Consider the following 13,687-nt stretch of genomic DNA (forward strand, 5'->3'; position numbering starts at 1 on the left):
TATAGCCAATTTTTAAAAAGCCCCAACGGAGTCATTGTCTGTGCCAATCTTTACTGCTGTCTCTCCGCCCACTCCTTTTTTTTTGGTCTAGATGTTTGGCATGCCCAGTGGCATATTATGTGTCTTAACTTACACTAAATCAGGAAATTGTCTTTCATTTGCTTTGTTTTGGGTTATTCAAGACGTTTGGAATTTATGAAGATGCGTCCCAGAGTTAGGGGATATTTTAGCATCCTGGTGGCAGTGAAGATCAAATGTCCCCTTTAGTTAATTATCCTGGCATAGTCACTGAAAAGGAGTGGTGGTCAACAGAGCATTCCAGGAGGCACAGTGGGAAAGGAGTCTCTGAAAGATAAGGCTGGGATTCTGACAAAGGACTTAAACTTCTTCCTCTTGGAAGATGCAGATAAGTAGCCCTGTGCAATCTTGGGCCTAGAGTCCTGATCCTACATGTTAAACATAGAAGAGGAGTTGTTTTCCGTTGTCTGAGGAGATGCGACATTCTCTGTCTAGCTTCAGTGTTCGGGAGGCTTCCCCAAAGAGAATCTAATGCTGGGCTCTCTTTTGTTTCCCTGTCAGAATCTACCCCTTACAGCTTGTGATAGGGAAAGGAGGTAACTATGGACTACTTGATCCTGATTTTCAGCACCTTATCTGCCCTGTTATCCACCTAGCTCAGCAGCTGTGACAAGTCCATGTAGGCCTCCTGCTGACTCTTCCAGGAATAGGAGTCAGTGATTTTCTGAGAGCCACGGTAGTAGACATCTGAGTGAACTTCTCAGCCACAAACCCTGCGTGTGCTTGGGAGAGTGGCTGTTAGCAGACCGTGTTGTTCCTTCCAACTTTGCTACAAGTATAAAGACTGATTTTCTACAACTAGCAGTTAGGATATTCTAAATAAAAGTTTTCCTTAAGAGACCAAATTACTTTAGACCCTGGATAATTTGGAATCAGAGATATACTTTGTTTGATGTGGCTCTTAATAGAGAAGTAGGGTGACTCCAAAAAGAGGACCACCTTACTCTTCCTAAGTATATGGGTTTTGTTTTTTTTGAATTGCTGAAAGGATAGTCAGGAAACTGCAGTTAGCAAGCAGGTAGCACATGTCTACCACCAGAATGAATTTGTAGCAGCCTTTTAAGTCTTGGCTTTTAATGGAAGTGGACAACATCTTTCCTTCAGATTCTTTCCTTTAACTCTTGAAAGAAATACACTAGGATCTTTTCAAAGAGTAAACTAAGGGAGATATTTATCTGTCAAATCCATTATACTGAAAAGCTTCAAACAGTACCTGATTAAGAGTTTCCATTTCTTCAGTTTTATGTTTGAGTTTTAATAAAACAGCACTACTTTGATTTTTTGCCTTGCTTGCTGAAATGGAAATGTATGTTTGTGTTTGTTTTTAAAGTTTGGTTAGTAGTAATTGCTTTGAATAAAGTTTTTGAGCAGAATGACTAAACTGGTTTTAGGGAAATGTTTTTGGTATCTTTGGCTTTGTGTTAGTTATGTGTATGGTTTGTTCTGACTGTGCTGTGTGTTCACTTTAGTATTTTTTGCCATTTTTTCCATTTTATTAGCGTCATGCCCTATCACTTTTCCCCTCATTGATTTCAAAACAATGCATCTGCAGAGAGATGGGGAGGGTAAGTATGGTTCACCATAGTTTAGTTTTTTTGCCTTTTTATGGTTCACTTTGTTTGCCTTTTTATTAGCCCTTCTCCTGCTGTCCCCATATATTAGGAAAACTGTTTTGGGTTAAAAATGATACCCAGAAAAAACTGTTTTTGTTACCTCTCTCTTTTCTTAACATAGGAGATTTCTCATAAAATGTTTATTACCAGTTACTTATTGCTGGGAAGCAGGTACAAGGGTTGCTTTGAAAATCACTTTATCGTTGGGTTTATAGTGGGATTGCACGCTTTGTACCCAGTTTTTAGTTATCAGATTGATCTGGGCTTTAAAAACTAACTAAATTATGTTCTTATTACCCTGAAAAAAATTCAGTGCTTTAAATTGCTAATGCATAAAGTTAAACTAAATTACTAAAGTAGCAATCTTTAGCTATAGTGTGAATAAAAAACATCATTCTTGATTTTTGACACTGTCAAGCCATCTTTGCATCCAAAAATACTTAAAAAACTTATTTTTGCTAGTCTTGATAGTCATAGCATCAAAGTTTTAAATTGTAGTTATAAAGTTAATGTATAGATGGAAAAGTTTTACCCCTCTTCCTGGACTCCAGCGATACTTGAAGTTATTTTGTTTTTGGAGTATATTTGTGGATTGTGTGTTTATCTGTATGTGTTCTGTATGTAATCAAACCTTATATGTGTGGAGATATCAAATATATCAACATAGTTTCATTTGAGAACATACAAGATAACGCCAATAAAATAGATGTACGTAAGAAGGACTAGTGTGGCCAGCCCTCGTGGCCTAGTGGTTAAGTTCAATGCATTCTGCTTTGCCAGCCCAGGTTCAGTTCCTGGGTGTGGGCCTATACCACTCATCTATCAGTGGCCATGCTGTGGTGGCGGCTCACATACAAAAAGAGGAAGATTGGTAGCAGATGTTAACTCAGGGTGAATCTTCCTCAGCAGGAGAAAAAAAAAAAGACTAGTACTATTACATTTTGTCTTGATAGTACTGTTGGGTGTTTAATTATTAAAATATATATTATACACAGGAGTCCTGTAACAGAAAATAACCACCACAGTTTAATGTTAGAGACCAGGTGCTGTCAGGTGAGTTAGCTGCTCATTTGGAAATGTTATAATTCTTTTAGATTCTAGAGAACTCCATTTGGTGAGTGTTCTGTATAGCATGGGGTATAGCTTCCACTTGTTCTTAACATAGCCCCTTGACAGTGAGGGATAATTTATCCACCTGGCAGCATTTGGCTAAGTTAAATTCCCAGCTAAGGACTATTGAGTGTTTATTGTTTCTAAGTGAAGATTTTCCCCTACTTGAAAAATAACATTTAATATAATTTTAAAGAGCTTGACAGTGTTCTTTCTTGCTTTGTGACTGAGTTCAGAAATTTAACGTATAACTCCTTATGTGAAAATAGAACCCTGGGCTAAAAAATGAAGCTCAGACAATTTTAAACTATAGTAGGCTTTATGAAGATCCTAGTATCCCTTTTTTTTTAAAAAAAAAATATGTAATATATATTATCTGTTCCACTACATAATGACAAGATTTAAAGACCATCTAGCTGATATTGTGTGACTTTTTTTCCGTCTGGAACCAAGAGACCCATGGTACTATGCTTTGTGTTTGTTTGCAGAGCCATTTCCTGCTTTTAAGTCTTGGCAGGAAGACTCTGAGTCTGGAGAAGCTCAGCTCTCTCCACAAGCTGGAAGAATGAATCATCACCCCCTAGAAGAGGACTGTCCTCCAATATTATCACACCGTAGCTTAGATTTTGGGCAAAGCCAGCGTTTCCTACATGATCCAGAAATGCTGGAATCCTCATCTAAAGCACTTTCTTTTGCTAGGTATGTAATTTTTATGTACTTATGAGAAGTGATTCCTATTATGTACCCAGGTCCTTTAAGAGATTGTGTCCTGTAGATCTGCAGCTCAAAGCTTTCTCCTCTATTTCCTGAAGCATGTTTTTGTAATTTTTTATTTTTTGGGCCCCTAAATTCTGCATTCAGTGAGGTGCAGTGTTGGGGATTTGCTCCCTAAAAGACATTTCCTCACCATGTATTTATTCATTTATTCATTCATGACTGAAATCCGGAACTCTGGAAGGGAAGCAGCAGGTGGAGCTCACCAGTCCCTGATGCTTTTATTGTTAAAACTTTAAATTAAATTTATTGACTGTCAAACCTTTCCTTTGCGGTTTGAACATCTAAAGAGCTCTGAGCTGCTAGATATCTTTGTTTCTTTTCTGCCTTTTCCCAAACAACTTTTGAATGATTCCAGATTGTTTTTATCACGACTTGTGTTAGCTAATTCTGTGGTTTGTGAAGCAATAGTGTAAGTTCCTTTTTACTACCTGTCCTTTAGTGTTTGGGACTTTTGGTAATAATATCATGTTATATCAGGGCAGTAAGAGATATAGTATTGATAACTTGAAAATTTAACTAACACACAGTGTTTGCCTCTTGTTTTAATTCAGGATTCGAAGATCATCCTTTAGTTCAAAAGATGAAAAAAGAGAAGACAGAACACCATATCAATTGGTCAAGAAACTTCAGAAAAAAATCAGACAATTCGAGGAACAGTTTGAAAGGGAAAGAAATAGCAAAGTAAGTTTGCAGCATTGCCCAGCGTGAGGTGGATCTGTTAGAACTGTGAAGAGGTCCTTTGGAGAGCATTAGTCCATCTCTTTCCTGGGAGCGATAAGGAATCTGAGATGCCCAGAGAAACAGTGATCGTATGGGTCTGAGATTGTGTAGATCCATAGCCTCCTGATTTCCAGGCCAGTATTCTTGCCATTGCACTACTGCATCTTTACACTTCCATTGTAAAACAGCTTGTAGAATTTTTAAAGCAAGTACTTTACATTGACAAATGATGTTAATTCTGTTTCTGCTCCCTCAAAACCTGCAAGTACAAGGGTGTGGGGAAAAGAGAGAGAGATTTAATAATTAGAACATGTAACGTGGAAAGAGTCCTATACTTGGAGTCAGAAGACTCATCTTCAGATATGGCTTCAGCCAGTTGCTAGAGCCTGCTCTGAGAGCCTTACTTAATATCCTGCTCTATCTACTTAAAATAAGGTAAGATGAAATGAAGATCAAGTGAAATCTCTGCTGTAGGAGTTGTAAATATTATTTAGGAATAAATTAATAACAATTGCTTACCACAAAGGTGTCAGTGATTCTGTTCCTTAATTTCTCAGCCCTCGTACAGTGATATTGCAGCCAATCCAAAGGTATTAAAATGGATGACAGAGCTTACCAAACTGCGGAAGCAAATTAAAGGTATAGAATGTGCCATTTTTGTAATGTATTTGTGTTAAAAAATATTCTTTATAATAATGTCCTTGAGAATTATAGTTATAATTTTTGATAGTTGTAAAAAAAAAGTTTCCTTTTGTTCTTTCTTAGTTATGGTCCAGGTTGCGGTACTGTATTATATTCTTCCAAATGTCTTTCCTGTGTTTTTATTAGTAATACTCTTTTGAAAGATGCCCTAGATTGTATATTAATAGGTGATAAAAGTTTATCTGAAATATATTTAATATATTAAGCAGTTTTCATTTTTGATAGGTATTTCATCTAAGACTAAGAATATCTGATCATAATGAACTATTTATATTACAAAGACTAAATTATAAGTGTTCTTGAATCAAAACCCAGGTCTCGTGTTACTGTCAGCCCAGTACAGCAGTTGCTAAGGCATATCTACCTTGTGAGTGTTTAGTGAGCATGCTTTGTAATAACTATTGATAACGTAAAAAATTATCTTTACCAAGTACTGTGGATTTATAATCTGGAGCATCACATTCTGGTTTATTCATTTGAATTTATTCAACAAATTTTTAGTATCTTTAAGTACCAAGTACTTGTAGACATCTGAGACTGTAACAGTGAACAAGAAGACAGTGTCCCTATTGTCACTGAGTTGATAATCTGTGGTTAAGATAAGGTCTTTTACCTCTTCTTTAGAATTTTCCCCTACAATTCTGTTAAGCATTTTCTTCTTTAATGCCAGTTTCTAGCCATTGGTGAAAAGCATTACCTTGTGTGTATTACTAGTGGGTGTTATTAAATTGACTAGCAGTAGGCTGATTTCCCAATTTTCTCCCACTCTTACTGTCCTACAGTCCATTCTCTACATAGCAGCCAGAATTATCTTTTAAAAAACTATGTTACTATCTTTTTCAAAGCCCTTCCGTGAGCTTCTCTTTCCACTTAGAATAAAGTCCAAACTCCCTATCATGGCTTTCAAGGCCTTGCATACTCTGCCCTTAGCCCATTTTAATCATTTTCTTCTCATTTTCTATTCCTTAAACATGCTACGCTTTAGGGCCTTTGCACGAGCTCTTGCCTCACTGGGGAGTAATGCTCTTCTCCTAAATCCCCTAAATCTTTTATGCTAGGTTAACTCCTTATTCCTTGTTACGTCACCATCTCAGAAAGGCCACCTTTGTCAGTCCCATCCAACGTAGTTGCTCTTCCACAAAGCATGTTCCTTCTAGCACTGTGACACCATCCTATTTTATCTTCTTTATAGCACTTAGCACTCTTTGAAATTATTTTATGAATCTGATTGCTTGTGTTTGTTTTTACTTTTCTGAATATATGCTCCATGAAAACAGGGACCATGTTTGTTTGTTTACTACTGTGTCTCCAGTGTTTGACTTTATAGTAGGCATTCTATGAATATTGGTTGAAAGAATGAATATCAGAGGTCTCTTGCATATATATATATATATATATATATATATATATGTAAAATATATAAAATTTAAGTTTAAATATTTCATGTGATCTTGAAATATCTGAGCCTGTGTGCTCTTAATACGTGCTTTCCTGTTGTATAGTATATCTTGCTTACTCTTTTGACCTAGTTGCATTGTAACTAAAATCAATGTTACTGATCTGTCCTCTTGGTTCTGAAATGTAGATGCAAAACACAAAACCTCTGATGGAGAATTTGTACCTCAGACGCGTCCACGTAGTAACACTCTTCCAAAAAGCTTTGGCTCTTCTCTAGACCATGAAGATGAAGAGAATGAAGATGAATCCAGGGTCATTCAGAAGGAGAAGAAGCCATCCAAGGAAGCAACACTTGAACTTATTCTGAAAAGACTGAAAGAAAAACGGGTTGAGAGATGTCTTCCAGAAGATATCAAAGTAATTTTGGGGTTGTTATTTTTGCCCAGACTAGCTTTTAGAGTCTCTGAAACCAAATAACTACACAATGGCATAGAGATGTCTAGGTAGTCTGACTGGCCTGAGTCTGTTCCCCAAACTTGCAGATATAGAAACATGTTTTTATCAGCATGCCAGAAGTGCTCCATCATTCAGGGACTGAATAATAAAACTAAAAGACTAGAATGCCAATCTCTTCGTTTGTTTTGGAGGCACTTGGCAAGATGAATATGTAAAGAACATGAAACATACCTGAATTTGAATCCTCGCCTTGTATCTTAATAGTTATATGTATTGAGCTCTTAGCTTCTGCCAGGCCCTGACTGGTTATATTATGTGCATTCTGCCACTGAGTCCTGTCAATAGCTCTCACTTACATGGATGTGATTATGTCTATTAAAATACTAACATAGTATAGTTGTTATTGAGGATTAAATGAATGAATTCTTTTTGAAGAACTGTCACTCAGTAAAGCCATGCCTAGGGCAGTCCTGGTCAAACCATTTGGCAACCCAAATCATGTATCAGATGAGTTTTGCTGGGAGAATACAGAGGTGGATGGTCTCAGGTGAACTTTTGTCCAGGCAGTGATGAGTCCTGATGTGCATTCCTATCCTGACAACAGAGTACACCTCTCTTACCATCTAAATAGAGTCTTACTCTCCTTTGAGCAGAGCTGGATTAGAAATTCTAATTCCTCCACTCCCCAATTTATCTTGTTTTTTTTTTTATTTGATGTTAGACCAACCTCCTGTCCTCCCCTTTTCCTATAAATGATTTTGATTGAATTAGCTTTATTCAGATTCATTATCCTAGGTTTAAGGTTCAGGCTTAAGGCTGAAATCACAATGTTTTACAGAGTCTACACCCAGCTATCCTCTACTGAACATACGTAAATAAAGTGATATTGTTAAAGGAAGATACTATTCATTGAATTTTTTTTTTTTTACCTCTAATTTCACTCTGGTGAGAAACAAGGTAGTATTGTCTAGTCCTGGGAATAAATAGAGAGTTCATTTGGTCTAGTGTTATAGGGTAATCTGTGGAACATTAGTTCATTGGGATGTTAAAAAGTGGTCCTATGGAACAAAGTGGGGAAGGTTCTATGGGCACATAAATTTGGGGTGTCCTGCCTACTCTATCCTTTAGAGTACTAAAAGGTATGAGACAAGTCTTGCAGTGTAAAGACACTGTCAGATGAAGGGAAACTGAGGTCATAGAGTAGAAGTCTAAAGTCACATATTGACACTGTTGAGCTTTTTCCAGGGTCTTTCTACTATACTTCTGCTAGACTTTCTTAATAGTTTAGGAGAAATATTGGATTATAAGACCTGTGCTGTGTATGCATGTGTGTGTGTGTCTGTCCACACACACAAAACTTCAGTTATAATGTCAATAAAAGACCATGTGCAAAATTAAATAAAATAATAGGCATTTATCTATGCTTATTGTGTGCTAGGTAGGCGCTATTGTAAATGATTGTACAACATAAATTAACTCATTTAGTCCTTGTTAGAGCCCTATGAGGTAGAGTGAAGTATCCCCATTTTACAGATTAGGATATTGAACAAAAAAGAGGTTAAGTAACTCACCCAAGGTCGCTAAGCCAGTATTCACAACTTGTTCAGATAAAATATAAATCAAGCCACCAAAGGGGATTGGTACCTACTTATTAGAAAACCAGCTTCTACAGGAGACTGAAAAATATTACTTGCAAATCTGTAAGCAACCTATGTATTCTTAGCTTAGGCTAGAATGGTGATGGGCTGCCCTTTCAACCTAATTATTTACATTGTAGGGGTGAGGAGAATAATGATGGTGCCAATAGAAGTTTTTTTTTTTTTTTTTTTTTTAATTCTAGAAAATGACAAAAGATCATTTGGTAGAAGAGAAAACTTCTCTCCAGAAAAGTCTTCTTTACTATGAAAGTCAACATGGAAGGCCGGTAATGTCTCTCTTGCTAAAAAAGATTTGATTTTCTATCTTAAAAAAGAGCATGGATCACTTTTGTAGCCTACAGTCTTCAGAGCTGTTTTATAGAGCATTGTGTCCTACATTTTGGAGATTGCCTGCTTATTTAAAATGGCTTTTTAAAAATTGGAGGGAAAGTCATTGCTTACTGTTTTGGACATTTTAGATTTCTGATGACTAGGTAATTTCCATTTTTCTTGCTTCAGGTGACCAGGGAAGAAAGGCACATTGTTAAACCTCTCTATGATAGATATAGACTTGTAAAACAGATGCTGACAAGAGCTAGCATCACTCCTGTCCTTGTAAGTAAAACACACAAATATTTATCTAGTTCCTTTTACCAAGATCTACCCTTTAAAAGAAAATTATTATGGTGGTACATTGGAGAGATAAACAGCCAAGGTAGCAAGAATTGTATATGTAAGGTGAGGTTACTCCTTTTAAAAGAATAGGAAAGTAATAGTAAGTGCCTACTACTGTCTCCCAGGCTGTTTTGTTTTGTTTTGGTTTTTTTGCTGAGGAAGAATCGCCCTGAGCTAACTTCTGTGCCAGTCTTCCTCTATTTTGCATGTGGGTGGTCGCCACAGCATGGCCACCACTCAGAGGTGTAGGTCTGCACCTGGGAACTGAACCTGGGCCGTTGAAGCAGACAGCACCAAACTTAACCACTAGGCCATGGGGCTGGCCTGTCCCAGGCATTTTTGTAAGCATTTTTATGTATGATTATGTCATTAAATTCTGACAAGTTAAGTCACAACACATAGCAGATGATAGCCTCATTTCACAGTTGATGAAACTGAGGCTCAGGAGTGATGTACCCAGGGTCACCTACTTTGTGGAATTAAAAAACTCATATTTCAGACCCTCACCTAGTTTCTTTCCGTTTAAATTCACATCTTTGAAAAATATATCAGTTTTGTGATGGCTGTCACTATGGTGTGCTCTTAATTGCACAATACTATAAACTGATTTTTTTTCAAGTTCATTTTTAATGAAAGAATCTATTAAAATAATGCTTATTCATATTGGTGTACATTTTTAGAGAAAAATGGAGACTCTATACTTAGGTGCAAGTTAAGTACTTTCCCCAAATTAACCATTAGATAGTATGGCTCTAGATTTCTCTGAGGCTCAAATAGAAAACAGAATGTAGCCCATTCTGCATCATCCTAGGAATTAATTCACTGGAGCTTATGGTTTGGTTAGGCTTCCAGGCCATTTCTGTGTCAGCAGCCACTTGCATAGGGGTTTCCTGCAGGCTCTGTCTGCCTCACTGCTCGTTATTACAAGGTTCACATTGGCCTTCAGAGCTCTTTCTAGTCAGCCCTCAGACAAATGGATTATGTTTTAATTGGCCATTTTTTCAGTTGGTCCTCTCAACACTGTCTTGTTTAATCAGTTTTCTTTAAACAAGGAATCCTGTATGGGTTATTCTTTACACATAAGACAGTTTATTTAATACAGATTTTATCCTTTGATTAGAAGGTATTTTTGTGTGTCACTGACATTTTCACAATTCCATAGTAGTATAAATAGTCTTTGAATTTCTTTGTGAAAGCGATTTTAGAATTCTACAGGTTTATGTTTAAAAACTGAGTCTATAGGAAGCATTTGTAGATCTTATGGACTCCTAGATGTGATTATCATAAAGAGAAATTTGAAGTCTGAAAGTTAAGCCAAGACAATTCAATAGGAAAGAATAGTGTTTTCAACAAATGGTGCTGGGACGACTGGATATCTACATGCAAAAAAAGGATGAATTTAGACCCTTACCCCACACAAAATTTAACTCAAAATGGATCATAGACCTAAATGTAAGAGCTAAAACTATAAAACTCTCAGGAAATAGAAGAATAAACCTTTGTGACTTTGGACTAGGCAATGTTTTCTTGGCTGTGACACCAAAAACACAGTGACAAAAGAAAAAATAAATTGGACTTTATCAAAATTAAGAAATTTTATGCATGAAAGGACACTTAAGAAAGTGAAAAGACAACCCACAGGATGGGAGAAAATGTTTGCAAATCATATGTCTGATAAGGACTTGTATCCAGGATATATAACAAATGATTACAATCTAATAATAAAAAGATGAATAACCCTATTGAAAAATGGGCAAAGAATTTGAATAGACATTTCTGTAGAGAAGATATATAAATAGCCATTAAGCACATGAAAAGATGTTCAGTATCATTAGTCATTAGGAAATGCAAATGAAAACCACATTCAGATACCACTTTATACCTAGTAGTATGTCTATAATCAAAAAGACAGATAACAACAGTGTTGGTGAGGACGTGGAGAAATTGGAACCCTACACACTGCTGCTGGGAATGTAAAATGGTGTAGCCACTTTGAAAAACAGGTTGGCACTTCCTTGAAACATTAAACATAGAGTCACCATATCACCCAGCAATTCTCCCAGGGATGCCCAAGAGAATTGAAAGTGTATGTCTACACAGAAACTTGTACACAAATGTTCATAGCACCATTACTCATAATAGCCAAAATGTAGATACAACCCAACTGTCCAGCAACTGATGGATAAACAGAATGTGGTATATCCATATAATGGAATATTATTCAGCCATAACAAAGAGTGAAGTACTGATACGTGCTACAACATGGATGAACCTTGAAAACATGCTAAGTGAAAGAGGCCAAACACAAAAGGCCACATACTGTATGATTCCATTTATATGAAATATCTAGAATAGGCTAGCCCATAGAGATAGAAAGTAGATAGATTAGTGTTTGCAGAGGGCTAGGGTGAGAGGGCAAATGAGTAATAGCTAATGAATACAGGATTTCTTTTTGGGGTGATAAAATTTTTGGAATTAGGTAGCAGTGATGGTTGCACAACTGTGTGATTATACTAAATACCACTAATTGTACGCTTTAAAGAGTGAATTTTGTGGTATGTGAATTACATTTCAGTGAAGCTTTTTCTTTTCTTTTTCTTTTTTTTGGTGAGGAAGATTGGCCCTGATCTAACATTTGTTGCCAATCTTCCTCTTTTTGCTTGAGGAAGATGTGCCCTGAGTTAACATTGTGCCAGTCTTCCTCCATTTGTTTGTATGTGGGATACTGCCACAGCATGGCTTGACAAGTCGTGTGTAGGTCCACACCCAGGATCTGAACCCGCAAAGCCTGGGCCACTGAAGCAGAGCATGCGAACTTAACCACCATGCCACTGGGTTGGCCCCCAAAGCTCTGTTTTTTGTTTTTTTGTTCCCTCATTTTATTTTATTTTTTATTAAGATTATGATAGATTACAACCTTGTGAGATTTCAGTTGTACATTATTGTTAGTCATGTTGTGGGTACACCACTTCACCCTTTGTGCCCTCCCCCCACCACCCCCCCCCCCTTTTCCCTGGTAACCACCGATCAGTTCTCCTTGTCTATATGTTAACTTCCACCTATAAGTGAAGTCATATAGAGTTTGTCTTTCTCTGTCTGGCTTTTTTCGCTTAACATAATACCCTCAAGGGCCATCCATGTTGATGTGAATGGAACAATTTGGTCCTTTTTTATGGCTGAGTAGTATTCCATTGTGTATATATACCATATCTTCTTTATCCATTCATCAGTTTCTGGGCATTTAGGTTGGTTCCATGTCTTGGCTATTGTAAATAATGCTGCGATGAACATAGGGGTGCATGGGACTCTTGGGATTGTGGATTTCAGGTTCTTAGGATAGATACCCAGTAGTGGGATGGCTGGGTCATAGGGTATTTCTATTTTTAACTTTTTGAGAAATCTCCATACTGTTTTCCATAGTGGCTGCACTAGTTTGCATTCCCACCAACAGTGTATGAGGGTTCCTTTTTCTCCACAACCTCTCCAACATTTGTCACTCTTGGTTTTGGATATTTTTGCCAATCTAACGGGTGTAAGGTGATATCTTAGTGTAGTTTTGATTTGCATTTCCCTGATGATTAGTGATGATGAGCATCTTTTCATGTGTCTATTGGCCATCCTTATATCTTCTTTGGAGAAATGTCTGTTCATGTCCTCTGCCCATTTTTTGATCGGGTTGTTTGTTTTTTTGTTGTTAAGCTGTGTGAGTTCTTTGTATATTATGGAGATTAATCCTTTGTCGGATAAGTAGCTTGTAAATATTTTTTCCCAATTAGTGGGCTGTTTTTTTGTTTCAATCCTGTTTTCCCTTGCCTTGAAGAAACTCTTTAGTCTGATGAAGTCCCATTTGTTTATTCTTTCTATTGTTTCCCTCATCTGAGGAGTTATAGTGTCCGAAAAGATTCTTTTGAAACTGATGTCAAAGAGTGTACTGCCTATATTCTCTTCTAGAAAACTTATTGTTTCAGGCCTAATATTTAGGTCTTTGATCCATTTTGAGTTTATTTTTGTGAATGGTGAAAAAGAATGGTCAATGTTCATTCTTTTACATGTGGCTGTCCAGTTTTCCCAGCACCATTTGTTGAAGAGACTTTCTTTTCTCCATTGTAGGCCTGCAGCTCCTTTGTCAAAGATTAGCTGTCCATAGATGTGTGGTTTTATTTCTGGGCTTTCAATTCTGTTCCACTGATCTGTGCACCTGTTTTTGTATCAGTACCATGCTGTTTTGATCACTGTAGCTTTGTAGTATGTTTTGAAATCGGGGATTGTGATGCCTCCGGCTTTGTTTTTCTTACTCAGGATTGCTTTAGCAATTCGGGGTCTTTTGTTGCCCCATATGAATTTTAGGATTCTTTGTTCAATTTCTGTAAAGAATGTCATTGGGATTCTGATTGGGATAGCGTTGAACCTGTAGATTGCTTTAGGTAGTATGGACATTTTAACTATGTTTATTCTTCCAATCCATGTGCATGGAATGTCTTTCCATCTCTTTATGTCATCATCAATTTCTTTCAAGAAAGT

General features: G+C 36.9%; 1 protein-coding gene across 50 annotated transcripts in view; it reads left to right on the forward strand.

Annotated features, from left to right (window-relative positions):
- Positions 1-13,687, forward strand: part of FAM13B (family with sequence similarity 13 member B) — a 115,436-nt gene that overhangs the window by 90,972 nt on the left and 10,777 nt on the right. For 12 of the 50 annotated variants that reach the window (XM_070570882.1, XM_070570871.1, XM_070570883.1 and 9 more), the window contains 7 exons: positions 1,578-1,643; positions 3,290-3,500; positions 4,130-4,259; positions 4,856-4,937; positions 6,586-6,815; positions 8,695-8,778; positions 9,011-9,106. In XM_070570882.1, the coding sequence (XP_070426983.1) occupies positions 1,578-1,643; positions 3,290-3,500; positions 4,130-4,259; positions 4,856-4,937; positions 6,586-6,815; positions 8,695-8,778; positions 9,011-9,106 (899 nt within the window). The remainder of the gene's footprint in view (positions 1-1,577; positions 1,644-3,289; positions 3,501-4,129; positions 4,260-4,855; positions 4,938-6,585; positions 6,816-8,694; positions 8,779-9,010; positions 9,107-13,687) is intronic. The other 38 variants (XM_070570890.1, XM_070570877.1, XM_070570879.1 and 35 more) reach the window with 5 other exon arrangements.

This window comes from Equus przewalskii, chromosome 13, assembly GCF_037783145.1.
Source record: "Equus przewalskii isolate Varuska chromosome 13, EquPr2, whole genome shotgun sequence".
NCBI lineage: Eukaryota > Metazoa > Chordata > Mammalia > Perissodactyla > Equidae > Equus > Equus przewalskii.